We start from the raw sequence: 26307 nt of genomic DNA, 5'->3' as shown, positions 1-26307 counted from the left end.
TTTTCCTTATCAGAAAAAAAGCACGAACCATTCATTTCAATGAGAAATATGATTTTCTATATGAGTGTTTGGAGGTGCTCATCACCTTGGCGATGGTCTGAAAGTCACAATGATCGAGTAAAATGCAACTTTGTGCCCCATAAAGACGCAATGCTGATCATGTGACCTTTTGTCTCCACTTTTATTTTTTACTGGTTGTGATTCACAACAGGGGCGATTGTCGGATCAGTGGTTTCGGAGTGCTGAGAAAGACACAGTAAATGTCACCATTTTGTACATTCCAGCGCGACATCTAGCCTCTCTCTTTGATTCAAAGATGGGACAGAAGTTCGAGGAGAAGGATTGGGTCGAACAAATCTTTTTTTTTGCCAAGATGCTGCTGTATTTTTATTCGTAAATATTGCATTTTCAGAGAAGTAGTGTTTCAGTACTGTTCCGCGCTAATTAAGGGTCCAAAGATTTAAGTTAGCGCCAAACATTGGTGCGATTTTTCTCAGGGCATTTTGACTTTGAGTTTGTATTCTAATAAAAACAAAAAAAAAGATGGTGTTCAACTTTGTTCTGCCACAGGAGGAGTGGGCATGTCATATGACCTCCGTACTCTCTCGTTTGATATTAAAAAAAAGGAAAGGAGCGACTAACCGACTTCAAGAAGCAGAAGAGCAGGAATCAAGGTCCGTTTTTCTCCCCCCGTCCTAACTTTACAAACGCGGTGTCTTTGTCTGATCATCAACTCAAGTGTGCGTGTGTGTGATTCGCGGCCGGGGGTGGGAGGGTCGCTGGGAAACGTCTGTTTAAACTGTATACCACTGTAAGGTAAGATGGGGAATTTTGAAATCATTTGCATTGTGAAACTTGGTGGCAATGTAAGCGATTTTGTAATTTTGTCATTCATGCAAAATTAAGAAGTATCATCGCCACATGTGACGACATTACAGGACCTCATTTGCGCTCGCTCTCTCTCTCACACGTTCTCTTCATTTTTAATTTGTATTTTTCTTCGTACTTCACGCGTTTGAAGTCACTCACAGCTCAAATTTCGTCTTGCGATATCCAACGTACTACTGTCGAACAGTTCACGACATGCATCTGCTCCATTTAGTCCACACAAAAGGCTCAAGTGTGATTTTCACAAGCACAATACATTAATTTCAATATAGTCAATACTTTATGATAACACATTTCTTGGGAATGTTGAAGATGACGACAATGTCCAAAAAAAAGTGCCGTTCAAGTAGTTTTTCGTCACCCAATTGGCAAATTACCATCACGTGCTCCTTCGCTCTATTTTTTCTCTTTTAATTTATTGCGTGTGTACAGCGAAGTGACCAATCAAGTTTAGATTATCTAATTTGATGTCGCGAATAAGCGCCTGTATGCGCGTCCGCGAGTACGTATGCTGTGCGCATGCGCCGTCAAACAAAAAAAAAAGCCTTGCGAGGGAGCGTGGTCACGTGACCAGACGTGACTAGAGTGCAGAACGAGTGTTGAAAGCGACCGGAAGCTACTTAGTGAATGAGCGGCTCCTGCGCCCACTGCCTACCCAGGTACGACCACCAGCCTGACGACCACCCCGACGACGATGACGACGATGATGAAGACGACGCGGAGCGCGCGCCTCCTCGCGGCAGTCGGGACCGCGCCGCTCAAACGCGCTTTCAGCCTGGACGCTAGCGCACAGCTGGTGCGCACACGGGGCTACGTGCACGGTCGCTGGGTGGGCGCCACTCAGGATTTCCCGGTTTTGGACCCGGCCACCGGCACCGAGATCGCGCAAGTAGCTGACTGCGGTCCGGAAGAGGCCAAGCGTGCCGTGAACGCTGCCTACGAAGCTTTCCGACTCTGGAAGGACGTCACGGCCAAGGTGAGAAGATGACAAGAAAGCGGGACTGCCCGAGAAGAAATTAGATCGAGGTTCTCAAAGTGTGCAAGAAAAAAACTCTACAAGCACTACATAAAATGTTGCTGTCACTGTCATTGAGTTGTACTTGTTGGCTGCAGGAGCGCAGCACCCTGCTGAGGAAGTGGGCCAACCTGATGACGGAACACAAAGACCACCTGGCCAACATCATCACCTTTGAAAGCGTTAGTCCCACCCGGTCCTCTTTCTGATTTAGCATCAATGAGCATTAGCATGATATATGGTGTGGCATTATTGCAGTCCTTCTCAAGTAGTGGTGCGGACCCCCAATTGGAGGCGTGTGACATGGTCTAATTCAGGGGTGGGCAATTATTTTTTGTATAGGGCCACATGAGAACCAGAAAATATTATGGAGGGCCGGATCAAAAGGTTGAACTAAATTCGACATAATATTAATTTGATTTCTTTATTTAAAAAGCAGTATTTAGCATTTTTTGGCACGTTTTTCAGACTTTAAGAGTACATTATTCCGTCCTATCGAGCGGGATTTGCTTGACTTGGCGCTACTGCGGGCTTCCGTATCGTCTCCCCCTTCCTCCCTATGCTCTGCAACTTCAAGTAACTGTGCCACCTGGCGTTGAAATGCAAGTCCAAATGAAATGAATGCAGTCGTTGACATCGAACCTTAATTATGTACCAACCTTCGGCGGGCCGGATTAAAAAGACAAACGGGCCGGATTTGGCCCGCGGGCCGTAGTTTGCCCATCTCTGGTCCAATTGCACATCCTCTACAGTTGGTTGCAGTGGTACTCATTTATTGTTTTTATTTCAGGCAAATTAATGCACTTCAAATCTTTTCCGTCACAGACTAAAAATAATACAATACAATACAATACATGCTGATTTATAAAGTTATTGTTTCTTGTAATTTGATCTATAGTTTTTTTTGTTATTTAATGTTAACAAGGATACAATGTTATGCTATGGTGTACTTATCACAATTTTATAGACCAATGTTACCACTAATAGTCGTGGAACAGAGTCTAAGGGGGCAGAATGTTTTGTTCTTCTTGGAGAGCCGGGGGTAAAAGAAAAGAATTGAAAAGCACTGCATTAGCGCCATTTTGATATGACAATAGCATGATGCTAACATGACAGGTTAGTGTCACGTCAGCGTGTCACGTTTGCAAGGTGGTGGTGGACCCCACAAAAGCAGGCAGGAGGGAGCAGCAGGGTGAACTTGACGAATTATATTGAATAAAACTGAGAAAACGGAATCCAAAACAAACAAAGTGCTAACAAACAAAACTAATCCAAAGTAGCAAAACAAAACCATGACTGCAGCCAAAACAGGAACAGAACCATAACCATGACGGCAGCAAAGGAACAGCAAACAAACAACCGTGACAGTAGCAAGAGCAAACAATGACCCGACAATGAGTGGTCGGGCTGGGAGCCCTTTTAAAGCACTAATTACCTAATGACCAACAGGTGTGCAGCTGCAGGGGGAGCACTACAGTGCCACCTGTTGGTCCCAAACCGAATCATGACACAGCGTGTCGTTACTGTGATGTAAGCATGACATTAGCGGGACTAAAGTGCTATTACAGTGACATTACTGTGTTAGCATGTTTTTAACATGATATACGTTATGACGTTAGTTTTGTGTAAGCATGATGTCAGAGTGAAACTAGCGTACTGTCAGTATGACAGTAGCATCATGTAAGCATATAACGTTATCATCATGTAAGACTGTTGTTAGCATGATAAAATTATGATGTTAGCATCACGTTAGCATGTTAGTGATGTTTGTGTGACATTAGCTTGTGGTTGGCATGACTTTTGGGTAATGTAAGGGTGAGCGTTTGCTTGTTCAGGGCAAACCCATGAAAGAGGCCCTGAGCGAAATCGCCTACTCGGCATCCTTCCTGGAGTGGTTTTCGGAGGAAGCGCGTCGGGTGTACGGCGACGTGGTGCCGTCACCCCACAAGGATCGCAAGATCCTCCTACTCAAGCAGCCGGTGGGCGTGGTTTCCATCATCACGCCGGTGAGTGATTGGCCAGTGGGATAACTTGGCTACTTTAGGCTAGTTGTGACGTTCACTTTGTGTCGTGCCTTAGTGGAACTTCCCGAGCGCCATGATCACCAGGAAGGTCGGCGCCGCGCTAGCCACGGGTTGTACCGTCGTGGTCAAACCAGCCGAGGACACGCCCCTTTCTGCGCTCGCCCTGGCCGAGGTTACAAGCGCATGACGCACTGTTCAAATGTGCCTCCACAAAACCCAAATCGTTGGCATACGTTGCGTCTTCTTCGGGTTTGTGTTAGATCTCATGATGTTGTCGTATTGTTGCGTCTCGTTAGCTGTCGTCCCAGGCGGGCCTCCCGGCGGGCGTGTTCAACGTGGTCCCGTGCTCCAGGGAGCAGACGCCATCGGTGGGGCGTGTCTTGTGCACCGACCCACTGGTGGCCAAGATCTCCTTCACGGGCTCCACCGCCACCGGCAAGGCAAGGCAAGACCAGAACAGACCCAGGCGCCGTGCCTGGGTCTGTTCTTGTGCTCATGCTAACGAGCGCTGCGTTGTCAGGTTTTGCTGAAAATGGCCGCCGACACAGTCAAGAGGGCCTCTATGGAGCTGGGAGGTCACGCCCCCTTCATTGTCTTTGACAGTGCGGATGTGGACAAGTCAGTGCAAGGAGTCATGGCCTCAAAGTTCAGGAACTCGGGACAGGTGAGCGCAATCTTCAGACTGGGGGAAAAATAGGGGACCAAAAAAAAAACTGACATGCCAGTGAATGTGACTATTTGTTTCCTCACGTCCATGTTATTGTTCGTGTTGTGTTGTTGTGTTAGCGGAATGGTCAGTTTAATGAGATGACCTTAAGAAACCTTAAGAAAAATAGCTAACCTTTAGGACCTGACCCGGTCGGTCGATGCAGAATCTCCCGAGCGACGCTTCCGGGGAAGTGGTCCGCTTAAGATCTGGTCCTAGTCAGTCAGTGCAAAATCCATCCAGAGCCTCGGACAAGGTAATTGCCACTGAGGATGGGAGAAGAGGCAGTAAAACAGGCCGAAATCCAGGCAAGGCAAGGGCCAACAAACAGGATTTAACTAAGTGCAAGAAAAAAATGGCGAGGTCTTCCCAGGTGACCCTAGCCCGAATAGAGGGTTCTCTACAAACTGAAGCCTTGTTTTTTTTTGCTCTCGGAGTCACCAAACATGGCTGCTGTTGTTTTGTGTTCAGACGTGCGTGTGCTCCAACCGTTTCCTGGTGCAGAGCTCCATCTATGACAGTTTCATGGCCAAACTGGGCGCCGCCATGGACCGAGAGCTGAAGATAGGACACGGCAGCGAGCCGGACACCACCCAGGGGCCGCTCATCAACAACAGGGCGGCGGACAAGGTCAGAGTTAGGTTACGCTGTTACCTCCAAAGGGCCTGCCGTGGACCGGCAGCTGAGGGTGGGACGTGGGCGTTGACACTGACCCCGGCTGTTCTTCGTCTTCTTCATTTCCTACCTCCGCGTGGCTGTCAGGTGGTCCATCAGGTGGAGGATGCCCTCTCTCGCGGGGCCCGGCTCTTGCGGGGTGGTCAACGTCTTCACGGCTCTTTTGTGGCCCCCACGCTGCTGGCGGACGTCAGCGCCGACATGTTGTGCATGCAAGAGGAAACCTTTGGGCCGCTTGTGCCTGTCGTCAGGTGAGCTAATACACCTCACCACCAGTTTATGTTTTTATATATATATATATATATATATATATATATATATATATATATATATACTATATAGTATTATATAGTAAATTGTCCTTGGGTGTCTTGAATGGCGCTTATAAATAAAATGTATTATTATTATATATACTGTATATATATATATATATATATATATATATATAGAGAGAGAGAGAGAGAGAGAGAGAGAGAGAGAGAGAGAGAGAGAGAGATAGCTAACCAGCTAGCCCGTAGTCTTCCGTGGGTAATAATAATAATTATTAATTATTATTATTATTATATACTGTATATATGTAGAGAGAGAGAGAGAGAGAGATAGCTAACCAGCTAGCCCATAGTGTCTTCTGTGTGTAATAATTATTATATATACTGTGTATATATAGAGAGATAGCTAGCTAACCAGCTAGCCCGTAGTGTCTTCTGTGTGTAATAATAATAATTATTATATATACTGTGTGTATATATATATATAGAGAGAGAGAGAGCTAGCTAACCAGCTAGCCCTTAGTGTCTTCCGTGTGTTCATCCCCCGGGGGGCCTCCTCCCCCCCAGTGTGACAGGCCCAAAACGTCAGAACGGAGACCGCCCGACTCCAAACCGGATACAGTAGCGTATTTCCTGAACTGAATCAGAATGATGATGACGGAATTATATCGTTTTCGTGCGCAGGTTTGACACAGAGCAGGAAGCTCTCGCCATCGCCAATGCCTCCCGAGTGGGTCTAGCAGGTGAGCACCCAAACCTGCCCCAGACTGCTATTTGCGTACATCTCATCCATTGCCAGGCCATTTTGAGTCGAGACGTGTTAACTCTTCTTTTCAGTTCAATTGTATTCTTGTCACGTCCAGTTCTTTAACACGAGTTGAGTACCGTATTTTCCGGACTAAAAGGTGCACCTAAAAGCCTTCCATTTTCTTAAAAGCTCAAAGCCCGCCTTAAAATCAGATCCGCCTTTGTGTATGGTCATTATGGTAATATCTCGACCCCAAACAGGCCCCGCTAGAGACGTGCTGAAAACGCAGAGTTCAAACGGTTACGCAGTTGAACACGGAAAATAGCGCAGCGGCAAGAGAGTTCAACGTTAATGAGTCAATGTTATAACTTGCTGTTGGTTAAATGACCCGTGTCGCTGCTTTAAATAAGTTTTACTGACATTGTTGGCTTTTCCTTGAGCATACCTCCATCTAGTGGATGCATTGTAGATTGCGTCTTACAAAACAATTACAAAATAGGCCATTCATTGAACTTGCGCCTTTTAGTGTGGAAAATATGGTACTCGTATCACTTAAATGCTAGTCTTTTGTCTTTTGGACTCGTCCGATCGAGTCCAGTCGTGGTTATTTTTGTGATTTACAACAGTCCTAATAATCAGTTTCAGCCTAATTACCCTCAAATTCCACCACTTGCTCAGGTCTAGTTCAGTCTCGTCGAGTCCACTTCAATTCTTGTCCAGTCTTTCACTGGCTTTTGGCCAGTTCTAGTTCAGTCTAGTTTTGAGTCCAGTCTCGTCTCTTAAAGTTGCGGTTCAGTCCTTGTCTTGTCCACGCAGCCTTGTGTTCAGATAATTCCATACCAGTTCTTTTTAAGTTCCAACCTTGCGTAGTCTAGTTCTTTTCAAGTTCCAGTCCTCTTACTCCTAATCTTTTTATTTTCCTAGATCAGTGCTGGTCCAGTTCTAAACAAGCTCGTCTGAATGTAGTTCATTTCTAGTGTTAATTCGACAGCGCTCATTTTTTTTTTTGTCTTGTTCCAGTTCAGTTCTAATTGAGTGTCTTCCACCACTTGTTCAGTACATAATATTTTTGTGTGTTCTGGCTGGTTCACCGCCTTAGGTTACTTCTACTCGTCGGATGTGTCTCAGATCTGGCGAGTTGCTGAGGCTTTGGAAGTCGGTCTGGTGGGGGTCAACGAGGGTCTGCTATCCACCCCGGAAGCCTCATTCGGGGGTGTCAAGGAGTCCGGTCTGGGTCGCGAGGGCTCAAAGTACGGCGTGGACGAGTACCTGGACGTCAAATACGTCTGCTTGGGCGGCCTGTCTCTAACCGGCTAACGGGGATTGTCAAACGGCAACCCCAAAAAATGTGCCATAAATGATTTGCTGTGATTGGGCGAGGGGGGAGACGAAAGCTAATTATAGCGCGTGATCTTAGTTCATCCTGCCATTTTGTCCTGTAGAATGAAAGTTAGCGTAGCATCATCTCAAATTACGCCTGATTTGTGTCACGCGTTAATTTATTAATCCAATATTGCCAAACCGTGACTAGATGATGTGACGCTTCTGCCATCCAATCGGGAGATACAATTTTCTCCTTGTAGTCACTCATTGAAACGATGAAAAAAAGAAAAACAAGCACAATGCGAGGTGAAAACAAATTAGATCGACATGTCATGTAGATTTGCATCACGCTTGAACGAGCGTATGTGCCGTTTGACAATGTTCTCATTCACGTCAGCAGGATGATGAGCACATGATATCCTTTCCGTCTATTGATCCTAAATGTGAAATAGTTTGTCGTTGTCCTTTGGAAAATAACTGTTTCTATTCTAATAAGATGAATAAAACATTTCATACAATCAGCACGTCACTGCCTCTGTGTCCGTCCTTCAAAATAAAACAGTTGTGGCATCGCTGTCAAAATAAAAGGCGGCCATCACTCACGAGGCGTCGCCGTCACGGGTAGGCGTTCCACCCGAAACGGTGGCGTCTGCCCCGTGTATCTTTCTGTCGCAGTCCCATTCCGAGCGACGAGCGGCCGTTCGTGGCGCAATGCGAACGGATCCCAATGATTGTTCAAAGGCACAAAACCTCAACAAGTCGCTGGTATTGAAAAATATCGTCATGCATTTTCAGATGAAACGAGATTCATAAAGAAAGGATATTTTTTTCAACCGTCTGCACATATAAAATCAAAATTGAATCCCTGCCTGCACTTTACAAACGTAGGAGAAAACAGTGTGCCCCCTAGCGGATTATCCAAGAATTGCATCGTTAAAAATATTCACACCACTGGATTAAAGGCTAGTGACCGGTTCAGTGTGTACCCCGCCTACTGCCCGAAGACAACGGAGATAGGTTTCGGCAGTCCTGCGACCCGCCGTTCAAATCATGAATTGTCACGTTGTGCACGAAGCGATAGGATAATCGCTTCGCGCACAACAAAAAATAAGGAAGTGAATCCCCGAAATGCAGACACCAAACAAGGTCTCCGTAGCAAAAGGGTTTAATACACAAAAATTCGCACTAACAAAGTAGTAACAAAGTGCTGGTCAAAACAAGGACCAGAGGGCACAAAAACGAATAACAAAAAGCGCTTGCACAAAAGGCAAGGGGGGAAAATAAGAATCGCGAAGGCAAACAAAAAACAATGCGACACGCAAGCGAGAGCCAAATGACAAACGAAGAACCATACTTACAAAACACTGAGAACCGAGAGTTCAAAAAACGAAACACGACGAGGTCTGTAGCAATAGCAGTGTTACGAACTCGGGTAAACCGAGTTAGGGAGGGGGATCAAAAAAACGTAGACAAGAACAAGGTCTCCGATGTAAAGACAATTTAATGTCTAAATCGCACCGAAAATAAGCGAGAACATAAAGCGCTGGTCCACAATGAGCACCAGGAGGTAAATCAAAAACGACTAACAAAAGGTGCTTGCACAAAAGAGCAAGAAAAGGAAAGTAAAGCCCACAAACTACGAACGAAAAACAATGTAACACTTTGTACACGCATGAAAAGCCAGATCATCAAAACAAAATGGTACTAATTTGCCAGCAGGTGTGCTAGGAAGACCGCTCATGCCACCTGCTGGCCAGACCGAAAAACCGAAACGTGACAAGCAGTCAATGAGCAAGGCGAAATTCGATACTCCAGCGACATGTGCATATCAGAGGGCTCCTTAAATACAGAGTGACTAATCATAGATTGACAGCAGGTGTGCACAGAAGTCCTCTAATGCCACCTACTGGCCAGACTGACACAGTACCGTGACATGAATGGATGGATGGACGAAAAAAAAAATCACGCTTCAGATTGAAACGTATTCTTCCTTTTGATATGGAGGTTCGAGTAGGAAATGAAGTGACGTTGAACAAGTCAACTATTTAACTAGTTTTCGTTGTGTATTTGACAATAAAATACGATTGCTATAATATTGTACAAAAAAAAACAATAATACATAACGCATTTAAGAACAAAAGTGATCATATCGAAAGGCACCGCTCGACAACAACCAGACGTACAAAAAATGTTCAATCAGAAAATTCTCATCCCTGCTTTTATTTTCTTTAAAAAAACCCAACAACATTTACAACAGAATAAATTACACTGTAAACATCTTTTTTAAATTGAAATAATGTTGAGGCGGGGGGCGGGGGGCAAAATGACATCACAGGTGGACACGTGGCTCAGGTCGCATGATCACAAAGTGATTCGTCAACTAACTTTCCCTGCAAACACCGGCTGATGAAATCACAATGATATCACCGTGACATCACGGGCTGCCGCAAAAACTCTTTTACGACCGTGCCGGGAAAACACAAAGGGGACGCGTCTCCATCTTTGCTCGCTCACAACACGGGAAATCGAGCGGTTGCGGTTGAGTTGAGTGGCGGCGGCCTACGACGTACGGGTGCCTGGGCGCGCGGCAGGGTAGGCCGCGCCGCTTCGGAGAGCCGGCGAAGAGGAGGAAGTGGGTTGTCACTGATCAACTGGCATCAGAAGCGGCGACCGATCAGCACTGGAGCGGCGGCTGGAAGCTGCGTCTGCAGTCCAGGGCTTTGGCGCTGGGAGGCTGCGCTCGCTTCTCGCGCAGTTCTTCTTTGCCCATGACGCCACTGAGGCGCGCGTACGCCGACTTGTACTTCTTGTCGAAAGCACCTGTGAGGAACGACGCAGCCGTGTTCGCCCCAAAGGTAGAGACCCAATTTGCCGCCTCACGACCCCTCCCCACACTTACCCGCGTGATCCTTGCCCATTGCCGCCAGTGTCAGGAACAGCAACTCTCGGTACACGCTCCTGAATGTACACGTGCGCATGTGTACGCGCACACACACAGAGAACATTAGAAACACGGAACATCAGTGGCGAACGACAAACTGACAAAATTGACTGACCCACTGAAACATTCAGTCAGTCACACACAAAAGCTGAATGTGGCGCGAGTGCGCAGTTCCACATCTGACCTGCGGAGCGGCGGAGAGGCGGTGCGGGCGTGGCGTCGCGCCTCGTCGACGGTGTTGAGGAAGAGCGTGACGGCCTTGTGGACCTCGTTCATGCCCACGCAGCGCAGTACCTCCTCCAGGAAGGCCAGCGTGAAAGGGTGGTTGTGGCGACGCCAGCGGGAGCCGCGCACGGGAACGCCGCCTGTTCCGAGGGGGTGTGGGGGGGTGGGGGGATTAGTCGGGTGGGTGTGGGGTTAAGTCGAAAAGCTCACTTACTGTGAAGACGCCACAGTACGTAGAGGGGTGGCCACGAGTCAGGGTCGGGGGTCAGGGTGTCCCAAAGGAGCCTTACACGAAGACACGCACCTTCCGACTGACACACACACACACACACACACACACACACACACACACACATACCCCAATGTGAAAAGGTGTTGTTTTTCAGATGTGCGACCGCGCTTCTGAAATTGATCATCGAATCAAACCTACAATTTGATTCCTCGCTATATGACATTAACTCCACTGAATCCCAAAACGTATTTGATGCGAATTTGAAATATTAATCATAAGTCATATGAACCCGATTGTGATCCGAATTGGATTTTACGGCGTCGGAATCGTTTCCAGTGAGGGTTGGAATCCGCCAAGGCTGCCCTTTGTCGCCGATTCTGTTCATCACCTTTCTGGACAGAATTTCTAGGCGTAGCCGAAGCGTTGAGGGGGATCCGTTTTGGTGGCCTCAGTCTTGCATCTCTGCTTTTTTGCAGATGATGTGGTTCTGATGGCTCTCACTGGAGCGTTTCGCAGCCGAGTGTGAAGCGGTTGGGATGAGGATCAGCACCTTCAAATCTGAAACCATGGTCATCAGTCGGAAAAGACTGAGCTGAGCGAAATTTACCGGTCGATCTACGTCCCAACCCTCATCTACGGTCACCAGCTATGGGTCGTGACCGAAAGAACGAGATCCCGGATACAAGCGACCGAAATGAGTTTTCTCCGCAGGGTGTCCGGGCTCTCCCTTAGAGATAAGGTGAGAAGCTCGGTCATCCGGGAGGGGTTCAGAGGAGAGCCGCTTCTCCTCCACAATCGAGAGGAGCCAGATGAAGTGGCTCGGGCATCTAATTAGGATGCCTCCTGGACGCCTCCCTGGTGAGGTCTTCCGGGCATGTCCCACTGGCAGGAGAACCCGAGGACGACCTAGGACACGCCGGAGAGACTATGTCACCCAGCTGGCACGGGAACGCCTCGGATCCGCCTGGAAGAGCTCGAAGAAGTGGCTGGGGAGAGGGAAGTCTGGGCTTCCCTCCTAAAACTGCTGCCCCCGCGACCCGACCCCGGATAAGCGGTGGAAAACGGATGGATGGGTGGAGTTGCGGATCATCTCGATCCATACCGTCTTTGAACCTGACGTGATCTGAATCAGACTTACTTGAGTAAAACTAATTTGAAACGTATTTTAACCCGATCCAGATCTGCATCGGATGTGAACCAGATCCGTTTCTGATGAGAATCTCACAAATTAATTGAAACCTGATGCAAAAGTAAACCGACTGGAACCTGATCTGACCTTAAGTAAGATGGATTGAAACTTGATCTGAACACGTCTAAAAGGTGCACGTAATTAAGCTGTAATTAAGGGGGGGGGGGTACTTTTTCCAGTTAGAGAAGTTACGAAAACTGAAGAATCCAAAGAAGTTGACATCGAAGAGAAACGCGGTTTTCTGGTATGTTCTACCTGCGTGGGCTTGACGAGGAGTCGCACGAGCCGCAGCAGGTGGCTCGGCAAACCGAGGCGCTGGAAGAACCACAGAAGGTTCCAGAAGATGATGCAGTGGCTCTCCAGGAACTGCTGCTGGCCCAGTACCGCCTCGCCCTCGTGGTCCAGGAGGCTTTCCAGCTCCTTCCGGAGCACCAGCGGACTCACGTACGCCACCGCCACCTGGTGGCCGCGCGCCGTCACTACCAGTCACGCTGCGCGGCACGGTCGACCGGTTCGCATCGCTCTAGCCTTACCACGGTTGCGTCGCTCTCGGGGGTGAGGTCGTCGCCCAAGCCGTTAGACGCCGTCCCCGCCGGCTGACCGCCGGGAGGCTGGATGCCAGTTTCACCCTCGCCGTCACTGGAAATGTCCAGAAGACCAAAAGATGATGAAGCCGGCGGCGGGCACGGGAATGTCACACGGCGGCGACGGCGACTCGTACCCGCCGGGGGGTCGCAGGTCACAGATGTGGGCATTGAGGAAGGGGACGAAGGAGGCGGCACAAAAGGGGCAGCGGGAGTTGAGGTTGGAGTCGTCAGGCGTCCACCCCGCCATGATCTCCTCGTCGTACACCAGGCAACCGCAAGCGCGGCACCGTGAGCAGCTCGACATCAAAACCTCACGCGCATTAAAAACATTCATATGAAACCCCCCCCCAAAAAAACTCACAAGGACAATTTGTCCTGACAAATGAAACGTGGGACTGGCTCACCTCGATCCCCGCCGCGTCTTGATTAGCATCCCAGGAGTGGCGGAGAGGTCGCGGCGTGTCCACCGGGTCGGCGTCGCTGCCCAGCGACAGAGAGCTCTGGCCAAAAACAAATTCAGCGATCTCGTCACTGCGCTGGCAAAAAAAAAAAAAAAAATACAACTATCCGATTCCAATTCACAAACCTGCCGTGAAAATGAAGGGAAACGGGCCTTACTGAATGGAAATTGTTTTGTGCTTTTTTGAAATCTTGAGTTTTAGTTCAAGAAAAATGATTCCAATGGGTTATATAACAATAACATCATCATCATCATCATCTTCCGTACCGCTTGATCCTCACTAGGGTCGCGGGGGGTGCTGGAGCCCATCCCAGCTGTCTCCGGGCAGTAGGCGGGGGACACCCTGAATCGGTTGCCAGCCAATCGCAGGGCACACATAGACGAACAACCATCCACGCTCACACTCACACCGAGGGACAATTTAGAGTGTTCAATCAGCCTGCCATGCATGTTTTTGGAATGTGGGAGGAAACTGGAGCACCCGGAGAAAACCCACGCAGGCCCGGGGAGAACATGCAAACTCCACACAGGGAGGCCGGAGCTGGAATCGAACCCGGTACCTCTGCACTGTGAAGCCGACGTGCTAACCACTGGATACCCGGCCGCCCCATAGGGTGTGCGTTCACCCGGAGAAAACCCACGCAGGCCCGGGGAGAACATGCAAACTCCACACAGGGAGTCCGGAGCTAGAATCGAACCCGGTACCTCTGCACTGTGAAGCCGACGTGCTAACCACTGGACTATCCGGCCGCCCCATAGGGTGTGCGTTCACCCGGAGAAAACCCACGCAGGCCCGGGGAGAACATGCAAACTCCACACAGGGAGGCCGGAGCTGGAATCGAACCCGGTAACTCTGCACTGTGAAGCCGACGTGCTAACCACTGGCCTACCGGGCCGCATAACAATAACAATGAAAATATTTTAATACTTGATGACTCCATCGACTAACCTAATCACCCAAAACTTGATGTTGTATTCAACAAAATGTGAAAATGGGGCGGGGCCATCATCACGTCCCACACTGTATCGGCTGTGATTTTGAGTGCGCATGTGTAAAGGGCGGCCATTTTGTGAATTCCGCTTCTTCCCAAGCAAAAGTTAGCATGCAAGCAGGCGGCGGCGCGTCACCTCCGAAGTGGCGTTGGCGAGGCGTTCTTTGGCCTTCAGCAACGTTTCCGCCACCTGCGACTTCCTGGACCTACGCTGCTCGGACAGCCGGCGGCTCGAAGTTGCGGCGGGTCCTCGCCCTCTGGCGCCCGGCCGCCGCTCGTCCACGCTGGCGGCGCGTCGGACCGCCGACCTGTGTCGTGTGGGCGTCAGGAGCTGCTGCAGCCGTCCCGCCAGGCCTCGGCTGGGCGGGACGGCAACTTTGTTGTCGTTCTCGTCCACCGACGCCACCTCGCAGGCGCTCGCCACTCTGTGGGGAAAGAAGGCCGACTTGGCGCGCTTGTATCTGCTTCCTGTCTGTCGGTCCACTTCCTGTTTCGCGATTGCAATGCAACCATCCAACTTGATTGATTGGTTGCCATTTGTTTTGCTGAGCGGTATACACGTCATACTAACTCGACTTTCGGTGTGTGTGTGTGTGTGTGTGTGTGTGTGTGTGTGTGTGTCCCACCTTCCTGACCTCGCACCCGCCTCCCAGTCGCCCCCGCACTCGTCATTCTCTGCGGCATCTGCGTAGAAGCTGGACAAGCAGATGTCACTGCGACGCACCAGAACGCCACCAGAGGGCGCCAGAGGAGGCTTGCTGGACAGTTCATCACGGAAGCCCGACTTCCTGTTACGTGTATTCGCCACTGTTGAACCCAAAACCACAAAAAAAAAAAAAAAAAAAGACGCTCGAGTACTTGTTTCAGTTTTGGCGGGCAATTAAGGGTGGCTTTGGGGCACGGCGGATGGATGTATTGGTGCGCGGCATGTTGCGTGTTACACTGTGCGGGCGTCTTGATGCTGCTGAGGCTGCTGCTCTTGGCAAAGGATCCCGTCAAAGATTCGTGACTGGAGCTTTCGCTCAGGCCGCTCCAGCTGGCCTGACGAATCAGAGGCAAGCTGGGGCGGGGCCGGGGACTGTGCTCCTCCATGACGGCTGCATGTCCTGAGAAGAAGAAGCAGAGAAGGCGGAGGTGTGAGTTGCCGAGATGACCCGTTTTGACGCGGCGGCGTCCTGACCTTGGCCGTTGGGGCGCATTTTGATGGGCTGCCTGAAGAGGGCGACGGCCAGCACCACGTTCCTCAGCTTGGCCCAAAGCAAGCGCCCGCCCTGATTGGTTGACGGCCATTTGCTCTCCAGGACCGCCTGAGCGCAAAAGCGCAAGAAACGTCCAGGTCATCGCGAGTCTGTGCTGTGTGCGCATACACGCGTGCGTACCTTGTTGTAGTATCCGTATGTGATTGTGTTGGGCGTGATGCCCGCCTTCTTCATCTCAAGGAGGACACGCACGGCAAGCACGGGCTGACCGTACTGACCGCACAACTGCATCAGGATCCTGTAACACACCTGAGACAAAAACGCCCGCAGCAATACGCGTACACGCAAACACACGACAGACACACAACAAAGGTGCGCGCATTAAGAGTAGTTTGTCAATCATGAGTCATCATCACGACGATAATCGCGAGCGATGCGATCACCTCATCGGGCAGCAGGACCTTCCTGCTCTCCATGTGCTTGAGGACATCGTAAGCGGCATGGAGGGCGGGCACCTTGGCGCTCTGCGCACGCACGTAGGTGGGCAGGTAGATGAACCACAGGCCGTACATGTGACCCAGCAGACACTTGCACCACATGTCGGCCGAGCCGCAGCACGTCTGCGCGCGCCGCTGCGCCACCTTCAGCTCCTGGCGACAGTGCGGTCGCACGCCGGTGTCATTTGGGAGAAATAGTCGACTCCCTCTCACGTTTTTACCGGGTGGACAGGGAGTGCGTTCTTTGCATACCTGTTTGGTGCGTCGGGGGGCGGGGCTACTGGGAGCGCTGCCCTTGGCGGGGACACGCAGTTGGTCGAGCGGCTGGTCAAAGAGCTCGGGCCTCAAGGCGGGGAAAGTGTCGTAGCTGCACCCGTGCCACAGAGTGTGAGAGAGCGTGTGTGAGAGATGGCGTAGCAATGGAGCGTCACATCACCTGTAGTGGGCGGGGCACTCGGAGCCATCGTCTTCCGTGGGCTGCTCGGGCGGCATGATGAAAACAGTGCGCTCGCCGCAGTGGCTCTCGTCCACGCCCACCAGACGGACGTCCTCCGGCTTTTCCACGTCCACCTGCCGGGACACCGGCGCCGCCCTTTAGTTCCTTCGGTGGGATTGTCCCGAGTTTTGCCCAACATTCTCAATTTCCTAGAAAACGCTGACTGCTATGAAGTTACTAACCAATCGATTTACCTCATTGGCCCGAATACAAGACGGCCCTGATTATAAGACTCTTTTTCGAGACTCAAATTTGAAAAAAGACTTTTTGAACACTAAATTCATTTTTATACAGAAAATAATTAAAGTGCATCTGAAACAAATGATGAAAATATATTTGAGAGAAAAAGGATGTTATTTTGCCTCATTCAAATCTAAAGTGCAATCACATTCGTAAATGAATGGCTTCTGGTTTTTGAAATGTAAATGACATCATAACTTCTGAGCTGCCGATCTTCGACCCACTTTTCTCCATTTTCTGTTATCTCTTCGATTGTTTTCTTGTCTTTTCTTCCTTAACGCTATTTTTTATTTTTCTTCTTCGTGCTTCCGCTATTTTTTATTTTTATTCTTCGTGACAGGGGTTCGTTCGCCTTGGTCCGGGGACTCAAGTTCAGCATTCGCTTCAATGGTATCTGGCGCCCTCTAGTGTCGTGAATGGGTATAACGTCCAGACCCCGAATATAAGACGACCCCCACTTTTTCAGTCTTATTTCAATGCAAAAAACACCGTTTTATATCAGAATCAGAATCACCTTTATTGTCATTGTATTACATACAACGAAATTTGGGTGCTACTCCTTCGTGCAAAAAATAAAATAACGCGGTAATAAATACAAAACTGGCGGCCCGGTAGTCCAGTGGTTAGCACGTCGGCTTCACAGTGCAGAGGTACCGGGTTCGATTCCAGCTCCGGCCTCCCTGTGTAGAGTTTGCATGTTCTCCCCGGGCCTGCGTGGGTTTTCTCCGGGTGCTCCGGTTTCCTCCCACATTCCAAAAACATGCGTGGCAGGCTGATTGAACACTCTGAATTGTCCCTAGGTGTGAGTGTGAGTGCGAATGGTTGTTCGTTTCTGTGTGCCCCCTGTGTGTGTTCAGGGTGTCCCCCGCCTACTGCCCAAAGACAGCTGGGATAGGCTCCAGCACCCCCCGCGACCCTAGTGAGGATCAAGCGGCTCGGAAGATGAATGAATGAATGAATGAATAAATACAAAACTCAACAACAATAAAACAAAAAGAGAATAGAGAAAAGATATTCGGGCCAATACGGTATCTGCCGATTCTTTTCATCGTTTGTGGTGGGTTGAGCCTTTCCAAGGATCTGCAGGAAGCCTTTCAACTTATATCCTTGCGGCATTACTCCAAAGACAAATTCATTGCTTTGTGTTTTTATACATCATAATTCCTCCCTTAAAAGTTTTCAAGTTCCCAAACTTCTCCTTCTCTTGCGACGATCGGCAAAAGCGCACACTGACCTTTTGCACGCACTCGTCGAAGAACTCGAGGCAGGCGTGGCGGTCGCTGACGAAGGAGCACTCCTCAATGAACTGCGTGAACATCTGCGTGCGCGTGAACTGAGAGTAGAACTTCTGCTGAGTGCGATCGCGAGACTTCAGGAAGCCTGGAAGGAAGCAGACGCGTCAAAGGAGAAAGGAACGGCGCGAATGGACACGTTTATTTCAACGGCGCTAGAAAAGGGCCGACTGACCGCTTAGAGTACACGGACAGGGATTACCAAGACGGCCTGCACGCAGGAGAGCTCACCCTGCAGGTTGAAGAGGGAACTGCAGTCGGTGGCGGTGTCGGATGGAGCCTGCGTGATGGGCAGCAGGAAGGTGCGGTAGCCTCGCAGCAGGACGCTCATGAAGCGCAGGAAGGCTTCCTGAATGTCGGCCTCCAGCTGCTTCTGCCGACGGTACATCTGGTCGAAGTCGGTCAGCAGAAACTCCAACGTGGCTTCCTCCTGGCCCGGAGAGCAAACTGCGAGCCGACCAACGGTGGCAAAGTCACGCACGTTATGCAACGCTGACAACCTTGACTTCATTGTTAACGTTTGTTGCCGGACCTTTGCTTAAGTGGATTTTATTGAAAAACTAGGACCGCACTGCATATAAAAAAAAGAATGGCTTCGAAAGTAATTACCGATTGTTGGCGCTTAGTGGCTTGCGGACATGGGGGTGGAGGTGATTGGTACCTCGGCACCTTCCTCTTTGTCCCTCAAAAGCCCAAAGTCCCCCTGAATTTTCTTTTTCTTATATCGACGCTTTTGTCCGAAAGTTTGCAACTTTTCAAAGACAAAAATGTTATGTAACCCGACCTAAAAAGGTGTTCAGATCAAACACATTTAGCAATCCATGATGTTAAAGAGAGGCGGGAGGGGCAGCAAGAACTGCTCAAAAATGCCATCAAAGGGCAAGCATAAAAGTAGGCAGTTGCAACCCGGAATATCCCCCCCCCCCACCCGACCCCCTCCCAACCCCCATCCATACACATGCACACCCTTTGACAGCCAGTAAAACAATGACATTCATCCATTCATCCATTTGAACCGCTTCATGCTCACGAAGATCACGGGCATGCTGGAGCATGTAGGCGGGGCTACACCCTGAACTCGGAGCTCGGCCAATCGCAGACAATATGACATTCCTTTTTAACAAGTCAGTACGCGCGCATTTGCGAGCTTCTGCCAATTCACTGTGGCTGCGCACGCGGGGTGTTTTGACATACGCAGCAGGTGATTGGACGTGATGAGTCCATCTAAGTTGACTCGAACCGTGTCTTTAAGGGGCGTGGCCTTGTGGATGACATCAGGAACTTGATTCCAAATACGTTTGGTATTGCTGAAAATGGACAACTCTGTCGTACCGTCCACCCATCCATTATCCTCGAGGGTCGCGGGGCGTGCTGGAGCCTATCCCAGCCGTCTTCGGGCAGTAGGTGGGGGGGGGGGGGTGACACACCCTGAACCGGTTGCCAGCCAATCGCAGGGCACACAGAGTCTAACAATTTTGAGTGTTCAATCAGCCTGCCGTGCATGTTTTTGGAATGTGGGAGGAAACCGGAGTACCCGGAGAAAACCCACGCGGGCACGGGGAGAACCGGGATTGAACCCATGATCGTCTGCACTGTGAGGTCGATGCGCTAACCGCTGGGCCACCGGTCCGCCCTCTGTCATATCCGAATGTGAAAATTAGAAGTGAAACAGCTAATCGATTGAGCAACAGCATATCGACAAAAGAGTGCTTTTGACTTTGGATGACTATAGTTGACACCATTGGAAGAAATTTGGAAGATCCAATCAAATGTACGCGTTTCACTTTATGACTCGAAGGAATGAGAAGAAGGCCGTGGCGTTTTTCGGCCACATCGTAACACGTTGAGATGTCATGCATAGGCTTTTTGTTGTTTGGGACCTACTCTGCTCCAGAGTCTTGTGCAGGTTGCCCAGGGTGCTGTAAAGAGTCTTCCCGGGTTTCCTGGGTAACGATCGCCATGACAACGGCTTCTTGTCATCAGACCTGACGGGCGACAGGACAGTCACAAAAACCGGCCTCTGAACCGCTCACCCAAGCAATTTCAACGTTCTCATAAGTTTCGGACACACTCTCATTTTGAAGATCTCTGTAACACACACGACTAAAACACACACACACACACACACTCACACACAAGTGAAAGACTCTCACTTCATATGCAAGTAGACGACTCGGTAATGAATTACACGCACGCGCTACTGAAAGGCTATGCCGGGCACACTGACTGGAAAAGGGTGTTGGTGTCCACGTCGATGCAGACGACGTCGGCGGGGGGGTCGTAGAGGTCAAAGTAGCTGGAGTGCACGCCCACGATGAAGGGCACCGGCGCCAGCAGCACTTCGGCCATCTGCAGCGGGCACAGCGGGATGTACGGGCACAGCCAGCGCAGCGGGAAGGTCATCTGCGCGCAAACAAGGACCGCGTCATTGGCGCAAGCAGCGGCGGCGCAGGCGCAGGCGCGCGCTTGCTTACGGAGACAAGCGCCTCGGCGACGGCCGTCAGGACATCGGGACGCAGCGAGTGGAGCAGGACCTTGTGCTCCGTCAACACGGCCAGCAGCAGCGTGCAGGCGTTGCCCGGGCCCAAGTTCTGCAGGAGCTTGAGGAAGCTCGCGCCGCTAAATGCACACGGGCGACAAGGTCATATTTTAAGAGACCCCTCCCCTGCCTCCCTCTGGAAGAAAGAAACACATGGGCGCGCGCACCTGAGGGGGAGCGGCGAGGACACGGGCTGGCAGAGGAGAAGGTTGTCATATGGCGAAAGCTGCAACACACACACACACACACACAGTCTTAATTAAGAATTCACATAAATACAACACGGTGACAGCTACACTGGCGACCAGGAGATTTGACGCGGTGAAGTTGCCATGGTGACAAAGTGACGCGGGCACACATTGGTATCGGTCATCCAAAGCAGGAAATCAGGCGAAGCCGGCGTACCTGAACCAAGATGCGAGGTCGCTGGGGTGACGGAAAGGGGACGTTGTGCATGAAGCTGGAGATGTGCCTGCAATCGATCAATCAGCCGTTAGTTTGCGGCATGAAACGCGACACGCAAAGATGGAGATGCGTTTCCTGACTTCTCGAGGGGCAGCACGTGGGGTCCGGAGACGGAGTATCGATAGACGAAGGTGAGAAATTTCTGGAAGATGTCAAAGAAGGGCCAGTGCGAAAGTACGCAGATGCTCTTCTTGGCCTGCAGGGTGCGCTCCGGGACGGGACGGCGGTCCAGCACGCTGAGCAGGCCCAGGCGCATGCTCTGGCGCTCCGACAGGACCTCCCTGGGGAAGGCTTCGTAGAACTGGATGGCTGCGCCGTACACCTGCGCAAAGCGGTCGACATAAATACACGTCAACTGCGATCGGTTTGCGCAAATCCACTAGAAAATCTTCAGTCTGAGTGATTAGGCAGCAGGGTGTGAAGTCAGCCAATCACGACGAAGGGATTTTTAGTTATAGATATTAATAAAATTCAAAACCGCCCCATTTTATTTTATTTTTTTTGGACAGTTCGGTCGTATTTTACTGAACTTTTTTTTAGGTCGTGCTCCTTCAAATGTTGAAATATTGATTAGGATTTACAACACATTTGCTGTGCTCAGAATGACTTGACACATCGGGGGGGGGGGGGGGGGGGGGTCAAATTTTTACACAATGTACCACACGAAAATCTCACAAAGTTTCACAAAAGACAAGTTCCTCATCACACAATCGAGTTCACAAAATTCACAAACAATATTCCCAAATGATGACACGCTTGACGTATTTAGTTCCTCCATTTTTTGTGAATGATTTCGACCGACACCACCCCCCCAAAATTCCACAGCGTTGCATTTCATCGTCGGCTCGTCAGCATTCACACTGTCGTATCTGCGACTGGGTGAGTGACATTGGCGTCGGGGAATGAGCTGGCTAGCTAGCTAGCTAGCCAGCATTTAGCCGTCATTTGGAGCTAGCTAGCCAGCTCCAAATGAGCTGGCTAGCTAGCATGCTAGCCAGCTCATTCCCCGACGCCAATGTCACTCACCCAGTGACATTGGCAGATACGACAGTGTGAATTTAGCTAGCTAGCTAGAATTTAGCTAGCTAGCTAGCTAGTCAAGTTCGTCGTGGCTGCCATCAGATTACAATTATTCGCACGTGAACGCCGCGGATGATCATGTGGACAAATGCTTGCCGTGAAGCTTGCGGGAAGGCGTTTTGCTTTGGCCTTAGAATAATTCAAGTTACAGTATTTGATGAATCGGTGCCGCTCGGGACGTAACGACATTGTAAATACAACGGTAACTTGGTCTAAAAATTCTGACATTGATGCCATGCCATAGAAGGTGTTGAACGCGAACTCTGCCAATTTTCCGAGCTCAACTAATTCATTCCTACCAATCAAGCCACACGTGTACATTTGGCCACTTTTTAAATTTTTTTTTACCGTAGTGGGCGTGGCCTCAATATACACAAGCGAAGAAGAAAGCGAGCCCACCTTGTCCCCGCTGGCAGAGGTGAGCACGAAGGTGGAGAAGACAGGCAGCCGGTATTTGGCGTCGGCGGGCCAACTCTCCAGAGCCACGCCCATGGGCAGGCAGAAGACGGGCACCGACTCGGGGAGCGGGAAGGCATCCTGGTCGTCGGCGGGGTAGCGGCTCAGCAGACCTGAGAGACAACGCGGGAGCTCTAAACGGGCGCTCCGGCGAATTTTCAAGCGCGGCCGCGCACTCACCCGCCTCGTAGACCAGCGCGCTGGCTTTGGCCGCCGCTCGCTTGAAGCACACGTACAGGGCGTGACCCCACTGCAAACACGCACAAGAGTTAGCATCGATGGCCCGGCGCGTCAGCGTGGCCGATGCATCTCACCATGCCCGTGTTGAGGTTCTTGTCCACACGGCTGAAGGTGTGCGGCGCTGCTTCACCCTTCCCAGGCAGCAGCACGCCGATGTCAGTCACGCCTAAGGAGTGCAGGCCTTGCGCGTCCGCGGCGCGCCGGTACGTCAGGAAGACACGCTGCGCCGCCGGGCCGGCGCCGGAACTCAGGTTGGCCGAGCGGCTGTAGGGTGTGGTCTCGATCACGTACCAGCCCGTCTTTGGCTGCTCCTTGCCCTCGTATAAGACCCTGAGCATGCACACCAAAAACTGAATTTGAATTTTTTTTGTTTGTTTGTTGTTGTTGTTTTTTTTTTTTTACTGTAGAACACAATTAATTTTATTTCAACTTTGGAACACAATCAAATGTTTCCCATGTTCTGGCGGTTGTTACGGACCAAACCAGTCACCGACTCATCATCAATTCAGTTTGTGCATTTTCTGCACTGTCAATTTGATTTTTTTTTAAAAAATCAAATCCGTCCATTAATAATAATAATTGAAAACTAAATAAATAGAGGGCGGCCCGGTAGTCCAGTGGTTAGCACGTCGGCTTCACAGTGCAGAGTTACCGGGTTCGATTCCAGCTCCGGCCTCCCTGTGTGGAGTTTGCATGTTCTCCCCGGGCCTGCGTGGGTTTTCTCCGGGTGCTCCGGTTTCCTCCCACATTCCAAAAACATGCTTGGCAGGCTGATTGAACACTCTGAATTGTCCCTAGGTGTGAGTGTGAGTGCGAATGGTTGTTCGTTTCTGTGTGCCCTGCGATTGGCTGGCAACCGATTCAGGGTGTCCCCCGCCTACTGCCCGAAGACAGCTGAGATAGGCTCCAGCACCCCCCGCGACCCTAGTGAGGATCAAGCGGCTCGGAAGATGAATGAATGAATAAATAGATCATCAACAGATGACTCAATAGAGCTCAGCCAACTTGGAAAAACATGCAACATCGGAAATGATATGCAATATTGATATTATTGTAATATTTTACATAAACCAAAAGAAATTACATATTTATTATCTGGTGAAATAATTTATTTCTCACGTGGCAAAATAAGTAGGGTTGACGTATCCTTAAATATACATGAATATTTGCCATACAGATATTGCACGGGGGAATATTTTTGCAATATATTGTGCAGCCTCAGAACCGAATACACCAGCCTTACTTATAGCAGGTGATCTTAACTTGACCTTGTGTCAATGCTTGACTATTCCTTAAATAAAATGTATTATTATTATTATTATTATTATTATTCACTTTAAAAGAAATGAAGAATATTGTAACTGAAGAAATTGTGGAAAAACAGAAGCAAGGTGCTCAACTCGTGACGACAGCCCGACAAGGACGCCGCGGAGGTGGCGGATGTCTTACCCGAGGTCAACAACAGGGGGCTTGTCGCGACCCCTCCGGTAGCAGAGGTACAAGCGCGGGTTGTTGATGAGGCCGGCGCTCAGCTCGGCCGAGTGGCCGCCCAGCGACTTGTCGATGCAGGTGAAGCCCTGGGGGACTTCCTCGCCCAGGCCGCGGGCGATCACCACCAGGTCCGTCACAGGATCTGCCGCCCGGCACGGCGGCGGCGTGGAAGCGGCCGTTCTGGCGTCGTCATCAAGAGGTCGCCAGGGTCCCGCAGGGTCCAGACCCGCCACCACGAAGTAGTCCACCAGCTGCGGGCATTTGTCTTCCGTCATGCCGCCGATGTGCCCGACTCTGCTTGCCGCATCGCATCACACGACAGAAAGTCAGGCTTTTGGGGGTATGTTTATGCGCTTTGGCTTTCGTAAATCTGCCCATTTGCCGACTTTCTGTTGGAACCTACTCATACTACTACAGATGTTATTTTTTAAAGCAATTAATCGATTCAATGAGAAAATAATCAATGAACCAATTAACAAAATAATCCGTAGTGACAGCCTTCAACTCATGTTAGGGCCTGTCATCCTTGAGTGGGCGTGGCCTGTTCTCATGGCAACGGACCCAGTTACAGAAGAACCTTGCAGGTTGTTACCATTAGTCAGCACAGGGGCCGGATGTGAAAGTACGAAATAGGAAGGATGCTGTCAGGTGTTTCCTGCTGCCATTCGAGTGGCATGAAAACACAAAAGGCTTCGTGTGAGCACGGTGGTGGCCATTTTTGAAGATGACTACAGCCTAGTAGGAAGTTTGCCCAAAATGTCATCACCTCACTTCCTCTTTACTTAAACTAGGTCAACGTGGGTGTTGGTTTCAGTGTGCATGTACTTGTGTATGCGCACACAGATTTGTGTGTCAGAGCATATTCGTCCACATGTATGAGCATATGCATGTATGTGTGCATGTGAGTGTGTGAGCATACGTGTGTGAGTATCCTATCTGTGTGTGTGTGTGTCTCATAAAAGTGTCTTTGTGGGTTTGATTGACGACATCATGAGCAGGTCACATGAGAGATCGGCAACATGCGTGTGACTATTTTTAACACACGCACACACATGCGTCACGTGTGACAAGTCAATCATGGCTTTATGTGGCGAAACCATTTGCAAAGAAAAGTACAACTATGGGAGCCTAACATACACACCATCGCGTGTATGCCATGGGTCACACACAATGATGATGATAGTGGAGAGGATGAAGATGGCATGCAGCTTCAGCCTCAGTGGGAGTTCCGTTATCGGACCGCATCCGGAAATAAACTAATGACGTCACAGATGGCCACCGCATCGCGTGCTAACGCGGGCAGACAGAACGACAGCGACTGACAGACCCGGGATGGTCGCAGGCAAGCGTCCTACTAGTTCCGTTATCGGACAGAAGCTGCCATCTGTTCCATCACGTCGGCCACACATGCCTCAAATTTGCTTGAAATGCGACAACCATTTGACGGCCGCCCACCGCACATCAGCAAACCATTGGGGTTCCTCTTTTAGACGCTGGACAGCGGATTGCTGACATGTTGGCCGCGCAGGGAGGGACGCGACGGACGGCAGAGGCGTGTCCGATAAAGGGCGTACAGCCAAGCGGAGCCTAGCCCCGTTATAGGCGAGCGCCGTTAAGCTAACGGCGCTGGCCTGCATTAGCCGAGCTTCCGTCTTTGCAGCGGTTACGTTTGGGTCAAATTTCGACTTGTGTTGGGAGCGACGCTACCTGCTCGTGCTTGATGCTTCGTCCGGCGGCAGAAGACGGCGACTCTCATGTTGCTCTCATTGGCTCCCATGTGACGTCCATGTTTGATCTGGGCCCCGGCAGCTCGGCAACACGTGTCAAGACACCCGTGCCGCGCCGCCACTTCCACTCACGTTTTTCAAAATAAAAGAGAAGGGGAAACAAATGGATTACGGTCTAAAACGCGGAGTAATACAAATTCCCCGCACATTTTTTTCTTAATTTTATAGACAGCAGGCACTCACCTATGGTTCAATACCAACTGAAATTTCCTGCATTTTTTTGTATCGTTGGGCGGGCGGGGGGGGGGGGG

The 26307-nt window shown here is 50.2% G+C and overlaps 2 protein-coding genes across 4 annotated transcripts; one reads left to right on the top strand and one right to left on the bottom strand.

Annotated features, from left to right (window-relative positions):
- Positions 1 to 564: 564 nt before the first annotated feature.
- aldh5a1 (aldehyde dehydrogenase 5 family, member A1 (succinate-semialdehyde dehydrogenase)) lies at positions 565 to 8172 on the top strand. Of its 2 annotated transcripts, none has more exons than XM_052064525.1 (11): positions 565 to 674; positions 1548 to 1864; positions 2002 to 2085; positions 3739 to 3909; positions 3983 to 4099; positions 4224 to 4367; positions 4448 to 4591; positions 5105 to 5263; positions 5396 to 5559; positions 6262 to 6320; positions 7425 to 8172. In XM_052064525.1, the coding sequence occupies exons 2-11, from the start codon at positions 1583 to 1585 to the stop codon at positions 7640 to 7642; spliced, it is 1542 nt and encodes a 513-aa protein (XP_051920485.1). In that variant the 5' UTR covers positions 565 to 674; positions 1548 to 1582; the 3' UTR covers positions 7643 to 8172. The 2 variants fall into 2 exon arrangements, with proteins under 2 accessions (XP_051920485.1, XP_051920484.1); XM_052064524.1 differs by having other exon boundaries at positions 668 to 816.
- Positions 8173 to 9959: 1787 nt separating this feature from the next.
- On the bottom strand, positions 9960 to 26160 carry LOC127601478 (DENN domain-containing protein 4B-like). Of its 2 annotated transcripts, none has more exons than XM_052066766.1 (29): positions 25977 to 26160; positions 24228 to 24563; positions 22853 to 23108; positions 22719 to 22788; positions 22482 to 22651; positions 21083 to 21324; positions 20943 to 21009; positions 20705 to 20763; positions 20473 to 20617; positions 20226 to 20401; positions 19883 to 19983; positions 18230 to 18445; positions 17941 to 18086; positions 16407 to 16540; positions 16223 to 16337; positions 15917 to 16123; positions 15654 to 15782; positions 15455 to 15581; positions 15216 to 15380; positions 14901 to 15081; positions 14411 to 14699; positions 13227 to 13322; positions 12957 to 13132; positions 12769 to 12874; positions 12491 to 12694; positions 11029 to 11125; positions 10774 to 10954; positions 10548 to 10606; positions 9960 to 10468 (listed from the first exon to the last, which is right to left on the bottom strand). In XM_052066766.1, the coding sequence occupies exons 2-29, from the start codon at positions 24542 to 24544 to the stop codon at positions 10323 to 10325; spliced, it is 4377 nt and encodes a 1458-aa protein (XP_051922726.1). In that variant the 5' UTR covers positions 24545 to 24563; positions 25977 to 26160; the 3' UTR covers positions 9960 to 10322. The 2 variants fall into 2 exon arrangements, with proteins under 2 accessions (XP_051922726.1, XP_051922724.1); XM_052066764.1 differs by having other exon boundaries at positions 13227 to 13358; positions 15216 to 15371; positions 25977 to 26159.
- Between the last annotated feature and the right edge of the window lie 147 nt (positions 26161 to 26307).

This window comes from Hippocampus zosterae, chromosome 5 (assembly GCF_025434085.1).
Source record: "Hippocampus zosterae strain Florida chromosome 5, ASM2543408v3, whole genome shotgun sequence".
Lineage (NCBI taxonomy): Eukaryota > Metazoa > Chordata > Actinopteri > Syngnathiformes > Syngnathidae > Hippocampus > Hippocampus zosterae.
Note: the sequence above shows the minus strand (reverse complement) of the source record. Positions and strands in the feature narration are given on the sequence as shown.